The 24,993-nt window shown below is 39.0% G+C and overlaps 1 protein-coding gene across 2 annotated transcripts; it reads right to left on the minus strand.

Moving 5' to 3' along the window:
- Positions 1-967: 967 nt before the first annotated feature.
- LOC127646643 (hepatocyte growth factor activator-like) lies at positions 968-24,993 on the minus strand. 2 transcript variants are annotated; one of them, XM_052130431.1, is made up of 14 exons: positions 24,522-24,993; positions 24,278-24,341; positions 24,070-24,163; positions 20,701-20,774; positions 19,730-19,870; positions 10,922-11,053; positions 10,694-10,804; positions 9,105-9,279; positions 8,626-8,723; positions 4,735-4,975; positions 4,051-4,190; positions 2,425-2,565; positions 1,473-1,543; positions 968-1,386 (listed from the first exon to the last, which is right to left on the minus strand). In XM_052130431.1, the coding sequence occupies exons 1-14, from the start codon at positions 24,654-24,656 to the stop codon at positions 1,174-1,176; spliced, it is 1,830 nt and encodes a 609-aa protein (XP_051986391.1). In that variant the 5' UTR covers positions 24,657-24,993; the 3' UTR covers positions 968-1,173. The 2 variants fall into 2 exon arrangements, with proteins under 2 accessions (XP_051986391.1, XP_051986381.1); XM_052130421.1 differs by having other exon boundaries at positions 1,473-1,615; positions 24,522-24,991.

A 24,993-nucleotide genomic window follows, 5' to 3' on the forward strand; every position in this document is an offset into this window, starting at 1 on the left:
TGGTCAATTTCAATACCTTGTGGACTGGGAGGAATATGGCCCAGAGGAGAGATTGTGTATACCAGCCAAAGACATCTTAGTTCCATTGTTTATCAGAGACTTTCATCAAGCCCATCCGGATTACCCAGCCCCCAGACCAAGATATTGTCCTAGGAGAGGAACGCCTAGAGGTGTTTTTAAAGCAGGTGGTCTGTAACGTCTGAGCGGTCTCCCGTCCACCAGAGGGAGCCCTCATATTAATTCTAACTGCCACTTCCTGCCACATCAGTTCCTGCCATGTCACTTCCTGTTTGCCTTGTATATAAGCCATGCTTTCACACTTCCATATGGCTAAGTATTTCCAGTTATCTGCCTTACCTAGCATTTGTTTCTCTGCCTTTGTTTAGACTACTGTTATGATCATTGCTTACATTTGCTGGATTTACATCTCTGGATTACTGTCTTGGATTTGTTTGCCTGTGGACCGATTTATCTGTGTTTTGACCCAAGCCTGTTACATGACTATGTTTAAGGAAAACATTTTTTTGTTTAAACCCTTCAATAAATATCCACATATGGAACCCACTCAGCCTACCGCTTCATTAAACTATGAGGGTGTAATAATACTTCATTATTTTAAGCAAGATCATTGAGAAAATGTTCTTACAAACAAAAATATCTTTAAGATTTATGCATTTAAATATCATAACAAATTTCCATCAAACTTAATTGTGTAATCTTTAACTTAATTACATAATAAAAAAATAATATTGTAAGTTGTATTAATTTAGTTTTGTTAAAGATTACACAATTTGATGGACATTTGTTATCTTTTTTTTTCTTAGGTTTTCATTAAGCATGTACAGAAGATTTTAAATAATTAAGATAAAGTTACTGTACATCACAGTAATCTTCACCCCCCCAAAAATGTAAAAATCATAATTTATTTAAATGCAAATAATATTAATAATAAAAAATAACACATGATAATACTTCACATTACAGTGTACATGTCACAAATATAGCATGTTAATATAAATACAAATGTAACTTCAAGCAGCTGCACAAAATAATTACATATTAAGTTCTTGTTCATAGTATTTCTCAGTACTGACACACTAATTACACAGAACACTGTAATGACAAGTGTTACCTAATACACTAATAAAACATTCAAATGTTATCAGGTTAAGGTTATCTTTGGCATTGCTTCCCGACACAATGTTTTGTCTGTGTTCTGTTTTTTTTGGGTGGTTTAAGGACGCTGTTTATCCAGTCAGAATATTTGGGCACTAGCGTGTAGACGCCCGGTTTCCCTGTTCGTCCACATCCGTCCCCCCAACTGATGATGCCATAGAGGAAACTCACACCGTCACACTCACATGCTAAAGGACCACCGGAGTCTCCCTGCACACAACACACACACACCACAGTTAGCAGCCATAGTCATTAGCCAACAATATGTGTCATCCAATGTATTCAAATCATCTTACCTGGCAGGCGTCCACACAGGAGTCACTTCCTGCACACAGCATGCCAGACCTGACGTTTGCTCCATAAACCTCTGGAGATGAACAGAGCTCAAATGGAATAATCTTTACTACACCCTCTTGTAGGTTAGAATATGAGTTTGCCTCTTGAACACACACAAACACACAAGTTAAATTCACATTCTATGCAGGGCGCAATACATTTTTTGACTCATTATTACATAGTAAGTGGAATCTTCCAGATTCAATACAATTAAAGCTGAATCGACATCATTTGTGGCGTAATGTAGTAGACAAATAAAAAATTTAAAATAAAAACATGCTTACAGTGAGTGGCTTAATTATACAGTATGTATTACAGGATTCGTTCACCCAAAATTAAAATGTACTCAGCATTTACTCAAATTAATATTTTTAGAAAAAATATCTCATCTCTGTAGGTCCATACAATGTAAGTGAATGGTGACCAGAACTTTGAAGCACAAAAAAAGCACATAATGGCAGTATAAATGTAACTCATACGACTCCAGTGGTTTAATCCATGTCTTCTGAAGCGATATGATAGGTATCCCTGAGAAACAGATCGATATTTAAGTCCTTTTTACTATAAATTCTCCCTGCCCTGTAGGTGGCGATATGCATGAAGAGAGCAAATCAGCAAAAACAGAAGAACAATACGAAAAGGGGATTTATAGTAAAAAGGACTTAAATATTGATCCGTTTCTCGCCCACACCTATCACAAGGCTTCTGAAGACATTGATTTAACCACTGGAGTCTTATGGATTACTTTTATGCTGCCTTTATGTGTTTATTTTGTGCTTCAAAGTTCAGGTCACCATTTATTTGCATTGAATGACAGGACTAAAATCTCTCTCTCTGTGTGTGTGTGTGTGTGTGTGTGTGTGTGTGTGTGTGTGTGTGTGTGTGTGTGTGTGTGTGTGTGTGTGTACTCACTCTCATGCATGTGTCCCCAGCCTGTGATTTTACAGCAGGAATGATCCGGGAACACTGTGTCTTTCCCTGGCAGACAGATCGGCCGGATGAACTGTGTTTTCTGAGCACAGCGTCCATTTGTCTTCTTTAGCTTCACTAAGACTATAAAAACAACTTTTATTACTCACTACTCACACACACACACACACACACACGTAACAGAACACAAACACTTAGACCCTGTTTACACCTGGTGTTAACATCTGTTTCGGACGATTCAATTACAAGTGGTCAGCGTCAAATGCAGGTGTAAACATTCAAACACCCAAAGGTCTCCAGGTGTGCTGCTTGTCTTGGCAATCAGATAAAAAAAATACAAATAAATAAATATTGGGTTATCAATCGATTACAATTTGTAATCAAATTAATTTCAAGATATGCAGATTAATCTATCGAATTTAATCACATATATCATTAACTGCTGAAAAGGGCCCCCAAATAAAGATAATTAAATATATAATAATTAAAATAATGCTAAATAGAAAAATTCTGATAGTTCAAAGGCATCACACTATTGTGGCAGATGAGCTTGCATATTGTTGGCCATAAGCCTATCACTGGCCTACAGTCCACAACGATCCATTTTACAATGAATTGCATCAATCAGGTTAAGGTAGACTTAAAGGGATAGTTCACCAAAAAAATGAAAATCCTCTCATCATTTACTCACCCTCATGCCATCCCAGATATATATGACTGACCTTATTCTGCAGAACACAAATAAAGATTTTTAGACAAATATTTCAGCTCTGTAGGTCCAAACAATGCAAGTGAATGGTGGCCAGAACTTTGAAGCACATAAAGGTAATCCATATGACTCCAGTGGTTTAATGCATGTCTTCTGAAGAAATATGATAGGTGTGGGTGAAAAACAAATTGATATTTAAGTAATTAAATCTCCACTTTTATGCAGGTTCAAGTGAGGACAGAGGTATTTTGCTTTGTGACGCATTCTCCTTGCATATCGCCACCTACTGGGCTGTTGTGCGAATATGATTAATTTATTGTTTTTCTTTCCTTTATCCCACCTTTCTTTCTTTACTTTCTCCTCCAGACCAGTAGGTGCCGATATGCACGAAGAATGCCAATTGCCAAAAAAAACGAAAGAAGTTGAAATTAACTTGTGAGCTTGCATAGGAGGGCTGGCTGAAAATGGACATATATAGTAAAAAAGGACTTAAATATTCACCTGCTTTTCACCGACACCTATCATATCAATCGAGAAGACAAATATTTAACAACTGGAGTCGTATGGATTAATTTTATGCTGCCTTTATGACCTTCAAAGTTCTGGTCACCATTCACTTGCATTTTGAGGACTAACAGAGTTGAGATATTTTTCTAAAAATCTTAATTTGTGTTTTGCTGAAGAAAGAAAGTCATACACATCAGGGATGGCATGAGGGTGTGTAAATGATGAGAGAATCTTCATTTTGGGGTGAACTATCCCTTTAATGTAGTTTAATTTTTTTTTAAATGTGTGCCCCCTGCACTCTTTTCTGTCCAGCTGTTCTGCCAGGAGGGTCTGTAGATGATATAAACTTTCCAGTTTGCAATGATGTTCAAGTGTTTGGAGTCAAAACCCACCGATATCATTTAAAGTTGGCTGGAACAGAGTATAACGGTTGTACAAAATGTACTTCTCAACACCAAACGTCCTGGTGTTCGGGCCTGTGTCGTTAAAGTAATGCTGGCCGAGAACAACTCGAATCTGTGACAATAATGGACTGAAAAAGAGAGTTTTACAGTTATTTACATTGTTGAATGCCATTAAAATAATAAAAAAAAGTTGAAATACATTTATAAATGTAATTTTATAAATATGCATTTATGCAAAGATCATAAAGATACATTAATATTAAAGTTTAGTTAAAAAAAATGTTTTAGTAAAAGTCTAAATATGAAGTTTAGCTGTACTGTTACAACTAAGTTCATAAAGTATGTCTTCATATGTTGAAGTAATTTTTAACCATCATTTTATAACATCATTTTTTAGCTGTTCTGTATCTTCATGTACTCTCAGACTGACATGATGTTCAGTGGGGGGCTTTGTGGGGGCCATGACATCTGTTGCAAGGCTCCCTGTTCTTCTATTCTAATCTTTTCTATTTCTAAAAGTAATATTTGAGAGTCTAACATTTATATTACCTTCTGACACACTAAAGCTGAAGATATAAATAACCATCTTAAGACAAAAGCTTTTATGAAACATCTTATGTGCCTACGACTTTTGACCAGTACTGTATTTTATTATTATACACACACACATACTTGCGCAAAAAGCAGTGAGCCGCTGACACAACCCAGCAGGAGGAAACCAGGCTGCCCGCACAGAACTCTTCACCGATGTACAATGCTACCATCCATGGGTGAGCGCCGGGAAGTGCAGATGTCCCACCAAGGATACGCCCTCGAATCTCCCGCTTCTCATGCCTCTTACCACACACTGGTGTCCTGCCAGGAGCGCGGGACGGGCGTAGAGTTGGGGGTACGGCAGGGCCTCTCCGGGTGGCTAAGAGAATACAGAGAAAGATTCAAATATCTTGGAGATGAGTCTGTCTGTGTCCTGCAAGTCTACTTCAAGGCACACCCACTGCAAGTTACGTTCCCTCCAAAAAAACAAAAATAAAACGTGAAATCCTGAAGTCTTGGGACAGTTGGAAGCCTCATTCATTCATGTTTGTTTTGTTTATTTGGAGTCTTGCAGCAACCCTACACCTATCCATAATTCTAAACCTAACCATGACCACAAAGATTAAAACATTTTTTATAAGTTTGTAAAATCATTAAATATACCGCAATTTAAAAGTTCCCTATCAATTCAGTTCACTCGACGCTGCATTTTAATGGTATAGGGAATTCCTTTTACACAACCTAGTTGAAGCCCTTGTATCATAACGGCAATCTTATGATTGGCAAAATTGTTTGAGCCCCGCCCTCTTAGGCGCGCATTAGACAAACCAGTGCCATCACCAGCGTCACAGACAGAAACAAGACAGCGAACTGACGGCTAGTCGAAGGCATTTCCGGGGCCGGTGAGCCTGTCTCTCTCTCTCTTCTCTCTGCTTCCTGTCTCTCTCTCTCTCTCTCTCTTTTGTCCCCTTCTCCTCTCCCTCATCCTGTTCCCACCACCATGTTCGTGCAGGTCGGATCCGGAGAGCATCACGACGCATCAACGTTCCCTCTATAGAAATGGGGGGGGGGAGGGGAATGTCACAGGCCGGAGAATTCCCCGACACGAGTTTGGCGATGGGGGTATGTGGCGATTAGGTCGGGGCTGAGCGATATTAATAAGAAACACTTCAGCTTTGGAAAAAAAAAACAACACACAAAAAGTGCTTATCCCGTTTTTCGACTCACCATTGCCATATAATGCACTAAGGGGTGCTGAAGCCAACTGATTTTAGTAATAGACCTACCAGTCTCTGTTTAAAAATAAAATAATGATGCTGCCAACTTAAGGTACATTTTTTTACCACTAGTTTTGCTAAAAAATTATAGCTGGAAATGTTCATTTTGACCCCCCCCCGAATTACAAATACTCACGTTACTGTAATGAACTACTTTCCCCCCAAGAATTGTACTTTTTTAAGTAGCTTAAAAACTGTATACTTTTACTTGAGTACATTTTAAGTACTGTAACTGTACTTTTACTTAGCTATTTTCTCACTGTCTGTGTTCGCTACTTCCCTGTCCTGATTTTATTTTTATCCATCAACATGATTGGCTAGGGAGATTCTCAGGACTCCCTTCAAATCAAATCACAAGTAAAAATCTTAAACGGCAGCAGCAGATCTGGAGCCAACTGCGGAGAATGCCTCACGCATAGTTCAACACCTGAACATCACAGCAGCACCTGAAAGGGCTTTTCACAGTGAAAAAGGCCAATTGATTGATCATGTATGTGAGTTTAACTTGCTCAAGCCAGATATCAGCATTAATCCTGCCTCTAATTTGAAGAAACCTATCGAGGTAAATTTTATATTTCTGCTTACTAGATTCTGACTTGAAGTGTACATGTAACCAAATTGAGCACTGTCTTGTAGGCTATGACATATAAAGGATATTAATCAAACAACATTAACAAGAAAAAGATAAAACCACTCACTACTTTTGGCTGAATAACTTGAGTAGCTTTAAAAGTATTAATGTAATATAATAAAACAGTGATATTTTTAATAATAATATTTATTAATAATATTGTTAGTTTATTTTAATAATACCGACCCCTGATGTAGAGAGTGTGTTAATTGGTATAATAAATTACCAGGAAAGTAGAGATGATAAAATAATTTATGATTATGCTTAGCCTTTTTAAAGATAGAAAAGTCCACATTTGTAAAGCAATACTTCAGCAGAATATTCCAACTGTCACAAAATTCAGAAAATTGTGCATCAAGCATTAGAATGAGCACAAATATTTCTGGGCTTAAAAGATACAAGAACTAAATCAATGTGGAACATTGTATCTCAAAAGCAGGACAATGTCGCCCCCCATGTGCTGCTTAAAGAAATAATTCCCACAAAAATGAAACTTCTCTTATCATGGCTCGAAAAGAATATTTCAGCTCTGTAGGTCCATTCAATGTAAGTGATGGGGTGCCAAACTTTTGATGCTCCAAAAAGCACATAAAAGCAGCATAAAAGTAATACACACAACTCCAGTGGTTTAATCCATGACTTCAGAAATGATATGATAGGTGTGGGTAAGAAACAGATAAATATTTAAATCCATTTTTGCTAGAAATTCTTCTCTCTGCCCAGTAGGTGGTGATATGCATGAAGAATGTGAATCACCAAAAACACAAGAAGAAGAAAGTGAAAGTTAAAGTGGAGATTGGCTGAGCAGGGAGGAGAATTTATAGCAAAAACTGACTTAAATATTGATCTGTTTCTCACCACATCTATCATATCGCTTCTGAAGACATGGATTAAACCACTGGAGTCACATGGATTAGACTACTTTAATGCTGATTTATGTGATTTGTGGAGCTTCAATATTTTAGCACCGATTCACTTTCATTGTATGTACCAAAAAATCTGAGATATTCTTCTAAAAATCTTAATTTGTGTTCTGCAGAAAAGAGTCATACACATTCAGGATGGCATGAGGGTGAGTAAATGATGAGATCATTTTCAATTTTTGGGTGAATTATTCCTTTTTAAGTGTGATGTAGCCCCTGTACCAAACAACTTTCCCCATGCCTGTTCAACCTCCTTTATTGTTCAGGACATGACATCTACTTGAGAATGATTTTTCAGTACTCTTTCTACCCCTGATCACCATATCCGTTAATCTTTCTTCAGAAAATTTCACAGACCACATCTCAAAGACAGCACGATAATGTAGATTTACACTACACTAACAGGAAGATAAGACCCTTCCTCTCTGAACATGCTACACAAATGCTTGTTCAGTCACTTGTCATAACTAGGCTGGACTACTGTAACACTCTCATTGCAGGCCTCCCTGCATGTGCAGTTAGACCTCTGCAAATGATCCGGAATGCAACAGCACGTCTGGTTTTTAATGAACCAAATAGAGACCACTCTTTGTCTCTCTCCACTGGCTGCCGGTTGATGCACGTATTAAATTCAAGGCTCTGATGCTGGCATACAAAACAGTCTCTGGGTCTGCTCCAGCATACCTAAAATCATTTCTGCAGATCTACACTCCTGCCAGAAGCCTGCAGTCGGCTAAGGAACATCGCCTTGTCGTACCAACACAAAGAGGCACCAAAACACTTTCCCGGACTTTCAGTTTCATTATACCACGTTCCCAACTCCATCTGTGAAGCTGACTCACTCTCTGGCTTAAAAAAAAATGACTTAAAACGCATCTTTTCCATGAGCACTTAACAAGTCACTAAATTTTTTTTAATAAATATAGTTCATGTCTCTGCCTTGATAAAATCCATAACCTTCTCATCATGGCATTCAAGGCCTAGGATGTCAATTGTTCATCACAAATTAATCTAGTGCCTTGAGCGAAACTGTATTAATATTAATAATAATAATTAATAACTGTATTATTAACTCCTGGAAAAGTCACTTTGAGCCAGCCAGAATTATCACGAAAGCTTTTGCTTCTCATTCATTATTGTTTTTGAGTTCAGGAGAACCTGATGTATGAGAAGTGTGGGTTTGTGGAGTCATACTAACGTGGTTTTTTGAAGCAGCGTGGGATGTCACAGTACTCCCAGGAAATAGCTCTGTCCGTCATTGTGTAGCACCACGGCAGTTTATCGTGATCTGGATTCCTGGCAAATTAAGCCATACAAACGGACATTTTAAACAGCGTCGCAAAGACTACTTCAAAGTTTCATTACAAATCAAAATAACCATAACGTACAATCTCAAGTGATTTAATGCCATTATAAGATGGTAGCAACAGCAATGTGATCTTATACACCAATTTTCAAATAAAAAGTTACATTTAATAATCATAGCAATCGTAATAAACAAATCTTCCACCAAATAATATGCTCAATTAGTGTCACTGTAGGATGCAACCTTCTTGGCCAATAAACATGACATCTGACTCTAAATCTAATATTAATAATGTAGTAGCAAACAGCAGGAAAGTAAAGTAATATTAAAGAAACATATGACAAGCATGATAAAAATGAGTAAGCATCCACCTGCAGAAAGCGTGTTCTCCGAGCCCCCTGAGGGATGCGCTGACTACTGTATCTACTGTCAGTTCATTGAAGAGCAGATCAGAGTTCCAGGGCAGGCAGGATGATCCAGAAACTGTGACTTTGGCGATACCGCGGTACTGTACACCTGAATCACGATAACACTGCTCTTCTGGCTCTGACCACACACACACATACACACACACAGATTTGAAATAATTTAATTTGAAATAATTTAATTTGACAAATTAAACAAAATTTAGTGTAGATTTGTAAGTAGTATCTAAATGGAATTACAGTTCAAATTAAATAAAATTAAAAGAAATGCATTTCACTTCTTTAAGTGTAGTCTTGACCTATACATTCATGTTTAAGTCCTCTTTATGTTAGAATGATAATGAAATTCATAATACATTTACATTTACGTATTTGGCAGACGCTTTTATCCAAAGCGACTTACAGTGCACTTATTATAGGGACAATCCCCCCGGAGCAACCTGGAGTTAAGTGCCTTGCTCAAGGACACAATGGTGGTAGCCATGGGGATCGAACCAGCAACCTTCTGATTAACAGTTATGTGCTTTAGCCCACTACGCCACCACCACTCCTGGTGGTGGAAATGTCTATACTCAGGGCATTCATACATGTAAATAATTTCATAAAAATGTTTAACCCTTGCGCATCAATAAAAAAGATACTCAGAGGTCCTTAGAGGACAAAAATGTCTGCCATAATAATATTATATATATATATTTTTTTTTTTTTTGCCAACATCAGTCCTGATTATAACTACCAAATATTCATTCATTCATTTTCAGGATTTGAACCCTTTAAATGCCAGTTTGTTTACATAATGCCATTGTTGTTTTTTACACACACACACATTTCTCAATACACACATACAAAACACACTCTGACATCCATATCAACACACTCACACAATTTAAGCTGCATCATTAATTCAATTGGCCTGCAGTGCTCTATAATACAGCAAACAGAAAATAGGAAAAAAGCATGTATTTGCTCCATAGGCTAAATATGAGAATAATGGCGCCATCTGGTGGATAATATTTAAAAAAATTACATTTTGAAAGCATCATTTCATAGAATTCATGAGTTTATGCTTTAATGGCACTGGGATCAAATATTGCCGTTTTAATGAGTTTTAATGGGGACATTTATGTCCTGAAGGTCCTGAGTGTAACTATTTTGTGCACACAGTGTATTACAGATTTATTATAGGTGGTTCAAATATCAAAATTCTCCCAAAAATACACACCTTTGACAAAATGTATACCATTAAAATTACATAACAAGCATTAACACTGGCATTAAAAATGAAAGAACGAAAATGAAAAGACAAATGTCCTGAAGGGCACACAAGGGTTAAATGCATGCTCTATACTTGGACGCACATGTAACTTTCTTAAATATGAAATGAATGGTAAAGATCTGTATGATTTCAAACAATATATAGCGTAACCTTTAAATTATATTTTACATTAAACACTACCAATCAAATGTGTGTCCTCACTTTGAGTCAACACCATCAGATACAACTCTTGAGTACCCCTTCCCCACTTCCTACTCACTGATGTTGCAATACTGTCCAGTATATCCTTGTGTGCACCCACACACCTCTTCACCAGTGGCTTCTATCATTCTACACACTCCTTCATTTTCACAGCGATTACCTGAGCACACTGCGCGCACACACACAAACACACACACACACACACATACAGAGAGAAAGAACAATGTTCACAAGGAAAAGCAGCATCAGGTATCAGGTGTTTAGTTTCAGGTGAGATGTACAATACCTGTGTAGTGTGCACGCTTGCACGTAACCCCTTCAGCGAGGCACGTGCACAGCTCGACGTTGCGCAGGTAGATTCGTCCCCACGATTGTCCGATGTCATAGTATTTAAGATGCAGCAGTTCATAACACTTCTCTACAATATAAAACACAGAAAAGAAACTCTTGAATTAGACTCGAAATATGAACCAATCCGATCAGACCTGGAGAAATAGGTACCACCCATATCAAATGACACCGACAAAATCTATTCTGCCCTCACAGAACGTGACTGTGCTCCATAGACAGATAGTGAACATATTGAAATAAAGTCCCAAGGCGTAACTTTTCTTGGTGATTATTCTTTACTATAAAACTGAAATACAAAAAATAAAATATGTAAATATATATTACAGGAAAACAATTAGGGTATCTCTACAAAGTTTGTTTCAATGTTGTAATCATTTGTTACATTCAACAATCATAACTTAATTATAATATAATAAACTTGTTAATTACTTACAATCAAACGTTTTCCAAAGCTAAACTGTTAGATCACATTTTTAAGCTGTGCTGCGATGTCTTCCTTTATATTTTGCATTCTGAACATGTCATAACATATCCGCAATTGTGCTGTCAGATCGCTATTTCAAAATAAAAGTCCCGGAGGAAATAATTCACAATATAACGAATACAATAGTAAAATAAAATACCATTTAAATTTTTAAGTTCAACACACTCCCCGGATGGAATAATGAAATTATGCCACTACTTATCGACAATCAAAAAGTTGTTTTACTTTCAGAGTCTTTGATAAAGCTCCCTATAGTTTCTGAGAAAAGAGGACAACTATTTCTGAGATTGGTCTCAGAAAGAATTTAATGGTTCCTTGGTCAACAATTTTCACTTCGACTTTTCTAACCATTTTGTCTGCACTTGGAAAGGTTTTGACAACAAGTCCAACAGGCCAGTTGTTCCTTGGCGCCTGACTTTCTTTCAAAAGTACAACATCACCAATATTCACATTTGGTCTTTCATCAAGCCACTTTTTACGACTCTGCAGTGTCGACAAATACTCCCTTCGCCATCTTTTCCAAAAAGTATCCGCAAGACACTGCACTTGTTTCCATTGTTTTAAATGAAGATCAGCTGTGTCAAAATTACCCACAGGAGCTGAATCTGCATCTCTTTTCTGTGTCAACAACAATGCTGGAGTGAGTCTTTCAGGTGCTTCTGGGTCTGTAGACACTGGTACTAAAGGCCTGGCATTTATGATTGCCATAACTTCCGCCATTATAGTTGCCAAAACCTCATGTGTGAGGCGAGTGGGTTTTTGAATCAGCATACCATCCAGAATTCGTCTAGCAACTCCAATGAGTCTCTCCCAAGATCCCCCCATGTGAGAAGCATGGGGTGGATTGAAAATCCATGTGCATCCTTTGTCTTTGAGATAATGGTTTACCTCTGTGTCGTTTACATTGATTTTCAACTCTTTGCAGGCACCAACAAAATTTGTTCCTCTATCAGAACGAAGTAGTTTTGCCGGACCACGGATGGAGAAAAAACGTCGCAATGCATTAATGAAACTTGGTGTAGACATAGATTCAATTAACTCAATATGCACTGCTCTGACAGACATGCATACGAATATCACTGCCCAGCATTTTGAATCCGCATTGCCACCTCTTGTATGCCGTGTGACTACACTCCATGGGCCAAACACATCAATACCCACGTCAGTAAAAGGTGGTTCAGAAGACAGCCTATCTGCAGGCAAGTCTGCCATTCTTTGAATCTGCAATTTCCCTCTGAGCTTGCGGCAGATAACACAGTTGTGAATATTGTTAGAAACAAGACCTTTGCTTCCTATTATCCAAAATCCAGCTGCTCTGATGGCTCCATCAGTAAAATGGTGACCCTGGTGAGCTACCTGGTCATGATAGTGTCTTACCAGAAGGGTGGCAACATGGTGCTTGTGTGGGATAATGAGAGGATGCTTTTCGCTTTGAGACAGGTCTGATGAAGATACACGACCTCCAACTCTTAGCAACCCATTCTCATCAATTACGGGATTTAATTTTCGAAGAAGGCTTCGTTTCGCAAGGACCACCCCGTTTTTAAGGCACTCAAACTCTTCCTTAAATGTTTCAAGTTGCACACTGCGTATTATTGCATTCTTAGCTTGTGTCAACTCACTTATGCTGCAGGATTTGGTGCAGTTATGCCAACCTTTACAATGAGTGTCATCTGTTTTACCATGATAGGATCTTGCAACATGAATCAGTCGAGCTATTGACTTACAAAGAGCTTTCCAGCTAGAGAACCTCTCAAATCTGTGAGAGGTTAGTTGAGCTGTAGAAATCTTGGTTGCAAGAACAGAAACGTCTGGTCGAATTTCAGCCTCAGGTTCCACCAATTCAAAAGTCTCAGTCAATTCTTGAGCATTGCTCTGAAGTAGAAATTGTGGCCCAGAAAACCAACGTGTATACTGTAAGTGTTCAGCTAACACAGCTCTGGTGGCAATGTCTGCTGGGTTGTAGTTGGTATTTACATAACACCACTGGTCAGGATGCGTTGATTTTCTTATACGAGTCACCCGATTGGCTACGTATAAATAAAATCTCTTTGTGACATTATGGATATAGCCTAAGACTACCCTGCTGTCTGTGAAGAACCGAACGGAGTCTATTTCCTCATCAATCTCATCCATGATCGTTTCATACATTTCCACTGCTAGCACAGCTGCACATAATTTTAGGCGAGGTATGGTGTGAGCTGGACGAGGGGCTAACTTTTCTTTTCCCATGACAAACCCAACTTGACATTGGTTATCAGCATCGACTACCCTAAGGTAAGCTACTGCTCCTATTGCAACTGTGGAGGCATCCGAGAAGAAGCACAGTTCTTTTCTTTGAGTAGCAGACAGCGGAACAGGTACATACGGCCTCTTAATCTGCAAATGTTTCAATGTCATTAGAGAATTTCTCCATTCATTCCACTCTCCTTGTCTTTCTTTTGAAAGCGGTGTGTCCCAATCATTCTGTTCAGATGAAAGTTCTCTGAGTAAAACTTTTCCTCGCACCACGACAGGAGACAGAAATCCAAGTGGGTCGAATAGACTATTCACTGTGGATAAAATACCCCTTCTTGTAAATGGCTTCAATTCTTGATTCACTAGGAAAATTAAAGCTGTCAGTCTCTAAGTTCCAAGAGAGACCCAGACTGTGTTGAACAGGCAACTCATCAACTCCAAGGTCTAAGTCCTTCAAGTCTTTGGCATGATCTTCTTTGGGAAATGCTTCCATGTCGGTTTTGCTGTTGGATGCGATTTTGTGTAATCTAAGATTTGAATCTGCAAGCATTTTTTGTGTGTTTTTGAAGAGATCAACGGCTTCCTCAGAAGTGGAGACAGAAGTCAGCCCATCATCAACATAAAAATTTCTCACAACAAAGTGCTTGGCATCGGAGCCATAATCATTTTCTCCCTGCAGAGCAGCTCGTTGCATGCAGTAAACTGCCACAGCAGGTGAAGGACTGTTTCCAAATACATGGACTTTCATCCTGTACTCTGTTACCCTTTTTTCTAGGTTGTTGTCCTCATACCACAAAAACCTTAAATAATCTCTGTGGTCTTCACGTACTACAAAACAATAAAACATCTGCTGCACGTCCGCTGTCACCGCAATGCTCTCTTTTCGGAACCTCGTGAGAACTCCAAGGAGTGTATTGTTTAAATCAGGTCCACTGAGTAACACCTTGTTAAGTGACATTCCTTCAAATTCTGCACTTGAGTCAAACACAACCCTGATTTGGTCAGGTTTTTGCAGGTGGTAAACACCAAACATAGGAAGGTACCAACTCTCTTCTTCTTTATCCACAGGAGGGGCATGCTCTGCATGGTCATTGTCAAAAAGTTTTTGCATGAATTCAATGAACTGCCGTTTCATTTCAGGTTTTTTATCCAGAGTTTTGCGAAGTGATGTGAGGCGTTTCATTGCCTGATCTCTATTATTTGGCAGACGAGACCTTGGGGAGTGAAAGGGTAATGGTGCGACCCAGCTGTTTGCGGAATCCTGGAATACATCTCTATCCATGATTTCTAAAAAACTTTATCCTCCACAGACATCCCAGGCTTGTCGTCATCTGGTGTTCTTTGGAACACTGTACAGCCCAAGTTATCATTAGTTTTCCTTGCACCTAATTTTACCTCATACTCTGATGACATGGTAAGATACTTTGGTATCTCACCAATACATTCCTTCACTTGAATCTGTTTTGGCCAAGGGGTGAGATATGATGTACGACCATTACTGTGCACATGTGTCCGATAGACATTTACACTCAAAGGTCGATGTGCTGTTCCCAGGTACACTTCCCCAACTATCACCCATCCAAGATCCAGTCTCTGAGCATATGGAGTATCATTGGGTCCATTGATTTGCTCTCTAACTTTGTGCACCCTCAGAATATCTCTTCCTAAAAGTAAAAGGATAGGAGCATCAGGATCAGCTGAAGGAATTTTATTTAGAACTGGCCGTAAGTGAGGATAATGCTGAGCAACATCTGGAGAGGGAATCTCTGTTCTATCCTCTGGCAGCATATCACACTCTATTAAGGTTGGCAATGAGAGTTTTGTCAGTCCATCTATAGATTCTACCATAAAGTTTATGGCTCTCTGCCCAGAAGTCTGATTTACCCCAGCACATGTCTTAATAGTGTATGGGGCGAAACTGGCTTTGATTTTGAAAAGATTGAATAACTCTGTCTTGGCCAAAGAGCTGTTACTTTGTTCATCCAAGACCGCATATACCCTGACTGCTTTCTCTCTTTTGCCAGGAGGATACACCGTCACCAGACAAATTTTAGAACATGATCTCGCATGATCGGACTCACCACATATCTCTGTGCATTTTGAAGTAACCAAGGTAGGTGAGATATCAGTCTGCTCCCCGCATTGCTCTTTCTCCTTGATAGGCTTATCTGAAGTTAGAAATGGTAGATCTGAGTGCAGAGCAGCAACATGTCTTTCGCTGTTACAGTCAGAACATTTGATTTGTGCTTTGCAATTTTTTGCAATATGCTTTGTAGAGTCACAGCACCTGAAGCAGATACGATTTTCTTTTAGAAAATATATACGCTCCTCTAAAGGTCTCTCTCTAAAAGTCCTACACTTTTTGAGTGGATGAGGCTTGCGATGAATTGGACAAAACCGATCTGGACTTTCAATTCGTTTCTGATACTGTTTTGCCTGCAAATCAAACGTCTGAGATGACACCTCTGTTCGATGTACAGTTACAGAACTCCTTCCACTGAATTTGTTAGGTTCAACTCTGCTTGATGCTGGTTGACTACTAGAAGTGGAGAATGAAAAACTGGGGTCATTCCTTATTTTAGCTTGATTTCTCACAAACTGTGAGAAAAATACAAAGGGAGGGAATGCTACCTGATAATCCTCCTTGTATTTAGACCCCTGCACTATCCATTTGTCTTGGAGGCTTATGGTCAGTTTTTCTACTATTGGGTTAACCCCACTTGGAGTGTCGAGATAAGCAAGGCCTGGAAGGTACCCGTCAGCTTTAGCACATTCCAGTTCGAGAAGGATATCTCCTAACTCTCTCAATTTGTGGTTGTCTTTGCTTGACAGTTTCAGTAGATTCTCAATTTTCTTTAGAAGTGCATTTTCAATCACTTCAGGTGCTCCATAGCACTCCTCTAAACGCTGCCAAGCCATACTGATTGCTGCTGTTGCATTAAGAACATGCACAGACCTTATTCTTTTGACCTGTTCCGAGGAGTCTTTTCCTAGCCATTTTACCATCAAATCCAACTCTTCTCTGGCTGTTAGATTCAGTCCTCTGGTTGAATTAACAAAGGAGGCTTTCCACGCCCAGTAGTTCTCTGGGCAGTCATCAAATTTCAGAAGACCAGAACTGACCATTTCACGTCTGATCAGATATTTGGTTAGATCTGATGAAACTTGTGTCTCTGGTACATATTGTGAAGAATGATTGAATGATGTTCTTTTCACATCATTCTCATTTTTTGCTTCTTTTTTTTACAGAACCAATCTTTTGATTTGTAAATCGCAGATTATTTACATCTGAATAACGTTGCGTCGGCAGTGTATAGTCAACTTTTGCTGTAACTGGAGGTAATGAAGGCTTAACTTTGTTTTCTAATGACTCATCATTAAATGGGAGTTCTGTAAAAGATTCTCTTGAAAGCTGTTGTACATACTCACAGGTACGCTGAACAACATTGGCTGGCTGCATGTCAGGAACTGTCTTTATATGAAATTCGTCACTTTCATGCTCTTCTTCTGCTTCCTCATATGCTGCTGCTTCAGCTGAAGCGACTGCTGCTGCACATTCAACCTGTAAGATGTGTAGACTGGCATCCAAATCTGCTTTTTGTTTCATCATACTTGCTTCAAGCTCTGCTTTTTGTTTCATCATAAGTGCCTCTTTTTCTGCATAGGCAATTTGAGCTCGCGCTGCAACTGCTTTTGCTCTGGCTCTCACAGCTGCTGAACTTGTGCTGGACCTTGATGACCTAGAGGATCGCGATCGTGTATCCATCGGCTTTAGAGGCTCAGTGGATTTCCTCATATGCTCCTCTACCTCAGTTAGTTGGTAGCTTGCTCCTTGTTGCTGATCCATTGTGAGTTGTACCTTATCTTCAAGAGGAGGAAGTCTCTTGGAAGACCGCAGTATCATGAGCTGTTCATGCAGAAACCTTGTTAAGCTTAGCCCGCTGTGATATTTGATTTTTTACTATTCTGCCCTCACAGAACGTGACTGTGCTCCATTAGACAGATAGTGAACATACTGAAATAAAGTCCCAAGGCGTAACTTTTCTTGGTGATTATTCTTTACTGTAAAACTGAAATACAAAAAATAAAATATGTAAATATATATTACAGGAAAACAATTAGGGTATCTCTACAAAGTTTGTTTCAATGTTGTAATCATTTGTTACATTCAACAATCATAACTTAATTATAATAGAATAAACTTGTTAATTACTTACAATCAAATGTTTTCCAAAGCTAAACTGTTAGAAGATCACATTTTTAAGCTGCTTCGATGTCTTCCTTTATATTTTGCATTCTGAACATGTCATAACATATCCGCAATTGTGCTATCAGATCGCTATTTCAAAATAAAAGTCCCGGAGGAAATAATTCACAATATAACGAATACAATAGTAAAATAAAATACCATTTAAATTTTTAAGGTCAACACAAAAGCATACAGAAGACCTTTTCATTAGATAAAAGAGAGCCACATCTGAATGGAGACCAACATATGATGGTGTGCTTGACAAAGAAAAAGAAAACTCTAAGAAACACATGTGTGTTTTCTATAAAGGTAAGGACGTCTTGACACTTAGTCCCCACAATGTAGACAAAACCTGATGCACACAGACTTAGCTAACTCACATGAAGCTAATTCTGTGTGTGACAGCAGTGCAGCGCATAAAATCATGCAGATACAGGTCAGGACCTTCAGTTAATGTGCCCATCAACCATCAGAATGGGGAATTTTTTTTTGATCTTGGTGATTTGGTCCGTGACATGATTGTTGGTGCAGATCTCCTGGGATTTTCACATAACAGTCTCTAGAATTTACTCCAAATGTTGCCAGATACAAAAAAACACCCATTGAGCGACAGTTCTGTGAACGGAAATGCTGAACAACAAATCCATTAATATGGGTTCATATTAATATAACATCTATAATATTTTAATTAATACTTTCAGTAATTTCAGATGGCAAAGATTTAAAAGAAGCTACCGTGTGGGAGAACTTTATTCAATTATCTCCATGGAAAACGACCCTTTATAAAGTTCAGCACTACTGTACAGAAAGTTTTCATTCATATTATAATTGTTTCATATTATAAATGTCTATTTTAAGTTTCCCCACCTTAGTTATCGGTATCGGCAAAGCCCAGTACCTGTCGACCTCTAATAGTACCAATGGCCAAAAGCATTGGCAGTGACATCAATTTTGTGTTTCACAAAGTTTTCTGCTTCAGTTGTTGTGGTGTTGATTCACATTGTTTCTAGATTATTGTGCAGAGTGATCATATGCATTTTAAATAATTGCAAAAGCTTAATTGGCCCCAAAAAAAAGAACTTTATCACAAAAACCCAAATTTCAAAATGTTTTGGCCCTGGCACAAAATGACCAGATAACATCATTTCACTAATCATATCAGCATGTGTGGGGTTGCATTTCATCACAGGGAGTGGGCTCTCTCACAATTCTGCCCAAAAACACTGCCATGAATAAAGAACAAAACGTCCTGCAAGAGCAACTTCTCCCAATGATCCAGGAGCAATTTGGTGATGATCCGTGCATTTTACAGCATGATGTGATAATGAAGTGGCTCGGAGATAATTACATTGAATCTGTGGCAAATCCCCAGATTTTAATCCCATAAAGAACCTGTGGTTAATCCTCAAAAGGCGAGTGGACAAGCAGAAGCCCACAAATTGTGATCAACTTCGAGCACTAATAAGTCAAGAATGGATCGCGATATGTCAGGATTTGGCCCAGAAGCTGATATCCAGCATGCCAGAGCGAATTGCAGAGGTTATGAAGAACAAGGGTCAACACTGTAAATATTGACTCTTTGCATATATTGAATGCTTTTGCCAATAAAAGCCTTTAATCATTGTTTTCCAGTATACCATAGAAACATGTGAAAAAATTATCTACAAATACTGAAGCAGCAAACTTTGCAAAACACAAAATGTACCTCACTACCAATACTTTTGGCCACGGCTGTATGTGTGTGTGTGTGTGTGTGTGTGTGTGTCACTCACCCTTTTCACACAGGGCTCCAGTAAAGCCGTCTTGACACACACACTCAAATGTTTGCAGATGAGCACCTGTGGCGCACACGCCTCCATTCAAACATGGGTTCTGCCGGCAGAGGCCCGGATCCCTGAGTGGGGGAAAGAAACCTGAGAGCAAAACAGTGATGTCATAAAAGGGGAGAAAAAAACCTGTGTGAGCAAAACTTGCTTATCATCATGAATTCAGGATTGAGTCATTGCAACAGCTGTGTGTGTGAGAGAGAGTTTCATAAAACTGATTTATTATCGGTATCCGTTTTCCAAATCATAAACAACGTCTTTGCCAATGCACTCTCTACAATCTCTTAAAGTCATCCGTGCAAGCAAATAAACTACCAGTTTGGACACACTTTACAAAATGTATGCTTTCCAAGTCCTTAAAAACCTTTTGATCTAAAGGATTATGCATAAACGCTTAAAAACATTTTTGTAGACAAATACAAATTGTGCCTATTTAAAAAAAAAATTGTATTCTGATAGTTATGATTTTTGGTTACAACATACAGTTCTTCCGATACTTATTTAGCTTGACGACTTCACTCTTATTCTAAAATGTGGGAAATAGTAGTAATAAAAAGAGCATGCAAGAATACATTGACGTGTGTGAGCATATGCATCGGCTGTGCGTTTGAATTAGAGCAGACACTCTTGAAAATCCACTCCATCCATCTGCTGTTATAAACATCGAGGTCTGGAGGACTGCGTCTTACAAACAAAATGTGTTTCGCTTTTGCATTAATGTAAACACATCCCTCTGAAAAAACCAAGAACACTGATAGATGCACACTAATGGGAAACACAATCTTGACCACAGACATTCCCAACACTGTAACCATGACCTCTTGTGCAAGGCAGACGTAAACTCCAACTTTACAGAAGACTACCGGAAAGACTGTTGACGTGGCAGTTTCGTTGGAAGGGAAAAAGTCATTTCTCACCATTAAACAGTTGTATGCGTAGGCTGCAGAATCCCCATTGCTGGTCACGGTCAAAGTTGTGTGTAAGAGAACACCTATACAAACAAAACCAACAATACAATGAACACAACCCACACATGACTTTTTCGAGATTTGCGCAAAGATCAAACGGACAGATAGACACAATCTAAAGCAATGTTTCTGAGGTGGTGGTTCATGATCCAAAAAATGCATTGCAGGTCTGCTTTGATAGGTTACGGACAGCTGGTAAATGCTAAATGTTCTGTAAATCCTAAAATAGCCATGTTGCTAGACATAACATTGTGTTTAGTTAGGATTGCATGATACATAGTGTTAGCAACTTTGGAAAAGGAGGACAGAATGTTGCCTATATCTCTTGTTGACCTCAAAGGCAGGGCATCAATCTCTACAGTATTTTGACATCTGCCACTTCATAGAAGCTAGCAAAATTAGGCAGATGCTAACACAGGTCATACCCTCATCCATGAAGACAATGAACAAAACTATACAAGGTAAAAGAGGATACCACACAGACTATATTAAAAATGGTTTCACTTGTAGCTGACTACAACGTTTGTGTCAAACACAATAAGCATTGTGCAGTCAATTATTGATTGCCAAGAACATGAAGCCATCGAAAAAACAATACTTTTAAACTTGTAATACTTTTTAAATAAACTATATTCACTACTTGATGTTCAAAATATAATCCAGGTCTAGAAGCAAAAAAAAACATTGATCTAAAGGGATCATTCTGTATTGAAGCAGCACAGCCTTACAAATCCTTCTCCATAGTTATGGAGTGGCAACTAAGAGTTACTTCATACTGATATTGGCACACACTTGTTCAGCTTCAGCGTGAGATGACATTAATAACCATGGCACCCCCTTGATCTTTCATCACTGCCCAGATTTTTCCACCTGATAAGACTTGAAACTTCCCACATTCAGAATGTTTATTACTGTTTATAAAATCGGTGCATATAGTCACCAGCACTGCACTTACAGAGATGTGAAAATGTAAGCAAAAGATCATTAAGACTACAAACAGAGCAGTGGTAGAGGACTGGGGTCACGGCTTATGGAAGAGGGCCTTGGGTTAGGGCGGGGAGTAGGTGAATGTTTCTCAAGATGTAGATGGGTTAGGATTAGGATCAGAGGGGTTGCATCAGAAATACTTTTGGTTGATGATTCGTGAATTGGGTTGGGCTAGGTTTTTGTTAATATTTGGGATGTGTCAGAATTTGGTTTGAAATGGCAAGGATCTAGTTGGAGCTGGTTTCGAATCTAGGTTTGGACTACTAAGGACCTGGCTTTGGGTTTGAGCTAGCTGAGGCTCTGAGTTTGGGTTTGGTTATAATTTTGGGTAGGGCTGACTACAGATCTGGTTAAGTATCTATGTTTGGACTGGTAAGGACCTGGCTTTGGGCTAGGTCAGTCTCTAGGTTTGGGCTGGCTGAAGATCTGGGTTTAGTTACACCGTGAAAAGTGGTCACCTACGGATAAGATCACATGTGAAGTCGACATGTTGCTTCCGAATGTTCCAGTACTGTGACATCGACACATTACGCCAAGTTACAGACAAGAGGCATCTCCCATCTCCTGTTAGAAATGTTTGCATCGGTTCAAGTATGTTTACCTTCTCCTCTGACCTGACAGATAGCGTGTTGTGTTTTCAGTGTGGAAGACCCGGTTTGTGGAAGTGATCACGTCCGCATAAACAGTAAAGTGCCTCTAAGACTAAATTTTTAGTCCACTGACGGTTCAGTATAGGGCTTGGGGTTAGAGTTAAAATATCCATTCCTCTTCAGTGTATTACATAATTTATAGCTAAAAACAACTCGCTTTTGGCGCCCCCTCTGTGGACATTTCACTCAGAAACTGGAGCTTAAGCATGTCCTTATGTTAAAAAAACTCTTTGGCCACTGCTTCGAATTTCGGTAAGCACAGAGTTTACTTCAAGAAAAGTCAACCTAGTGTTTCTGAATTCACTGTGAAATCAGTCCAAACCTACAATTGTTATCATGAAGCTTCATGGAGTAACATCTAAATTAACTGATTTGATTCCATTTAAAACAATTATTTAATATCATTGGATTAGGTTACACCAACAAAACTAATTTGATGGGTTAGATCAGATAGAAATAGCTCCTTAAGGTAAAGGCCAACGTATACTAGTTTTCCACATGCCAATACGTCTCGCACATAGATGCGAATTTTGTCATCAACAAAGGTCACATGGACTGTCCACCTGCAGCCTAGTTTTTCAAGACATTTCAAGTTGAACAAGTAAAACATTGTACGAAAATGTATGACTTTTAGACAAACCAATACGCTTCCTTTGTTTTGTTTCCCTGTTATTTTCTTTCTTTGATGGTACATAAGAAGTTTTCCTATTAAAGTCATGGTTATGTTAAGGTTTTGGGTGAGGGTTTAAACTTTATTGATAGTTTCATGAATGGTTTAGGGGTTAAACATAGGAAAAATCTGAATAACATTATTTATTGGTTCATATATTTTTCTTTAATGGAGTAAAAGTCGTAAGTTTCTGTGTAAGCCAACTTGTACGATTTCTTACGATTTTGCCATCTCATACTATTATTATAACTTGCCATGAGAGTGGGTTGGTTTCGAATCACGTATTGGGTGGAATCAGAAGGAGTTTGTGCTGGTTTATGATATGCTTTGAGCTGGTTTAGGATCTGGCTATGAGTTGGGTTAGAATCTGGTCCATCAAAGGATCTGGTTTTTATCAGGTAAAGGATCTAGGCTTGGGCTTGATAAAGATCTGATTTGAGTTGTTTGAGGATCTGGCATTGGGCTGGGTTAGATTAAAGGTCCTGGGCTTGGTATTATTATTGGGGTTAGAGATTGCTTTCCCTGCTGGAAAATCCAGATTAAACTGGTAGCTGTGTTTTGGAACATGGTGGGTGGATTCTAGCTGGTCATGAGCTGGTCCAAGCTAGTCTTTGGAACATGGGACCAGCTTTGACCAGCTTATTACCAGTTTGGACCAACAAGAAACCAGCTACCAGGTTTCAAAACAAAGCTATCAGCTTTAACTGGATTTTCCAGCAGGGTTGGCATTATATTTTGGACTAGGCTGGGGTTAAAGTATTAGGGCTGGGATGGCCTCAAGGTCTGGGTTATTATGTAGGTCTGGGGTCAACGTTTAAAGATGATTTATTTGCAATTGTGTAGTGGCAATGATTTTAACCTCTACCATACTGTACCTAGTAGAATTTGACTTTGATGCCAGCTACAATATGTCAAGTCATTGGGTTGGGGGACAGCTACATTTGTTTACATTGCAATGTCGTGACACTCAAGTGTGATTCTGTGTGTTTATGCGTGTGTATTAGCACTTACCAGTTCTTACTGGAGCTCAAAGGGATACACTGGCCATGAATTGTCCCACCAAAGCGAAACGGAAACTTGCACTCCTTACCATCTGTTGTGAGAACTAAAACACACACACACACACATTGGATTTACCACAGATTACCACAGTTATGAGAAACAGATCTGTCTAATAAAGCACTCCGAGCAATGTAAACAGTTCAAGAACAGCTCATACCTTTCTGGATTACTCTGTTGGATGGTCCAGAATCGAATATTTCAATACCAGGTGGCTCCTTGTGCTACAAAACATACAGTAGATAGATAGAGATCGATAGAGATAGAGAGAAAGAGAGAGAGAGAGAGAGAGAGAGAGAGAGAGAGAGAGAGAGAGAGAGAGAGAGAGTGAGAGAGATGAAAGCACACCAAAACTATCCTAAATACAAAGTCACTAACCTCCAGCAACTACCTGGGAAACTTACCGATCGAGCACACTGCATACAGTGAAAGAAAATAAGACACGATAGCACCACCAGAAGAAAAACTCGACGAGTCAGAACTGGAGAAAACACAGAACAACCCAAGCAAGGCATTTCTGGATGAACTGCTCTCCACATAGCTGCTCCTAGGGAATGTTTCAGCAGGGAAAAAAGTTAAAACACACCAGAGGGTTTCTCTCCAGAACACAAGCTGTCCCAAAGAGGTGTCATCTGAAGGATTCCACCATTATATCCCCAGGTGATGGATGTGTAAATCCTCCACAGGAAAAGCCTCTCCAAGGGAGTTCCCACGTGAAAACTCTGTGATTACACCTGTGAGAGTGGGCAGACCAACCCCAGTGATAAGCCTGTGATGTAATCCTGGTCCTCATGCTTTGATTTCAGGCTTGTTGTAAGTGTCACCCGGGATGTTTTGCAAGAGAAACAGTTCAATGAGTGGACAGAAAAGCTGAAG

This window comes from Xyrauchen texanus, chromosome 1, assembly GCF_025860055.1.
Source record: "Xyrauchen texanus isolate HMW12.3.18 chromosome 1, RBS_HiC_50CHRs, whole genome shotgun sequence".
NCBI classification, from domain to species: Eukaryota; Metazoa; Chordata; class Actinopteri; order Cypriniformes; family Catostomidae; genus Xyrauchen; species Xyrauchen texanus.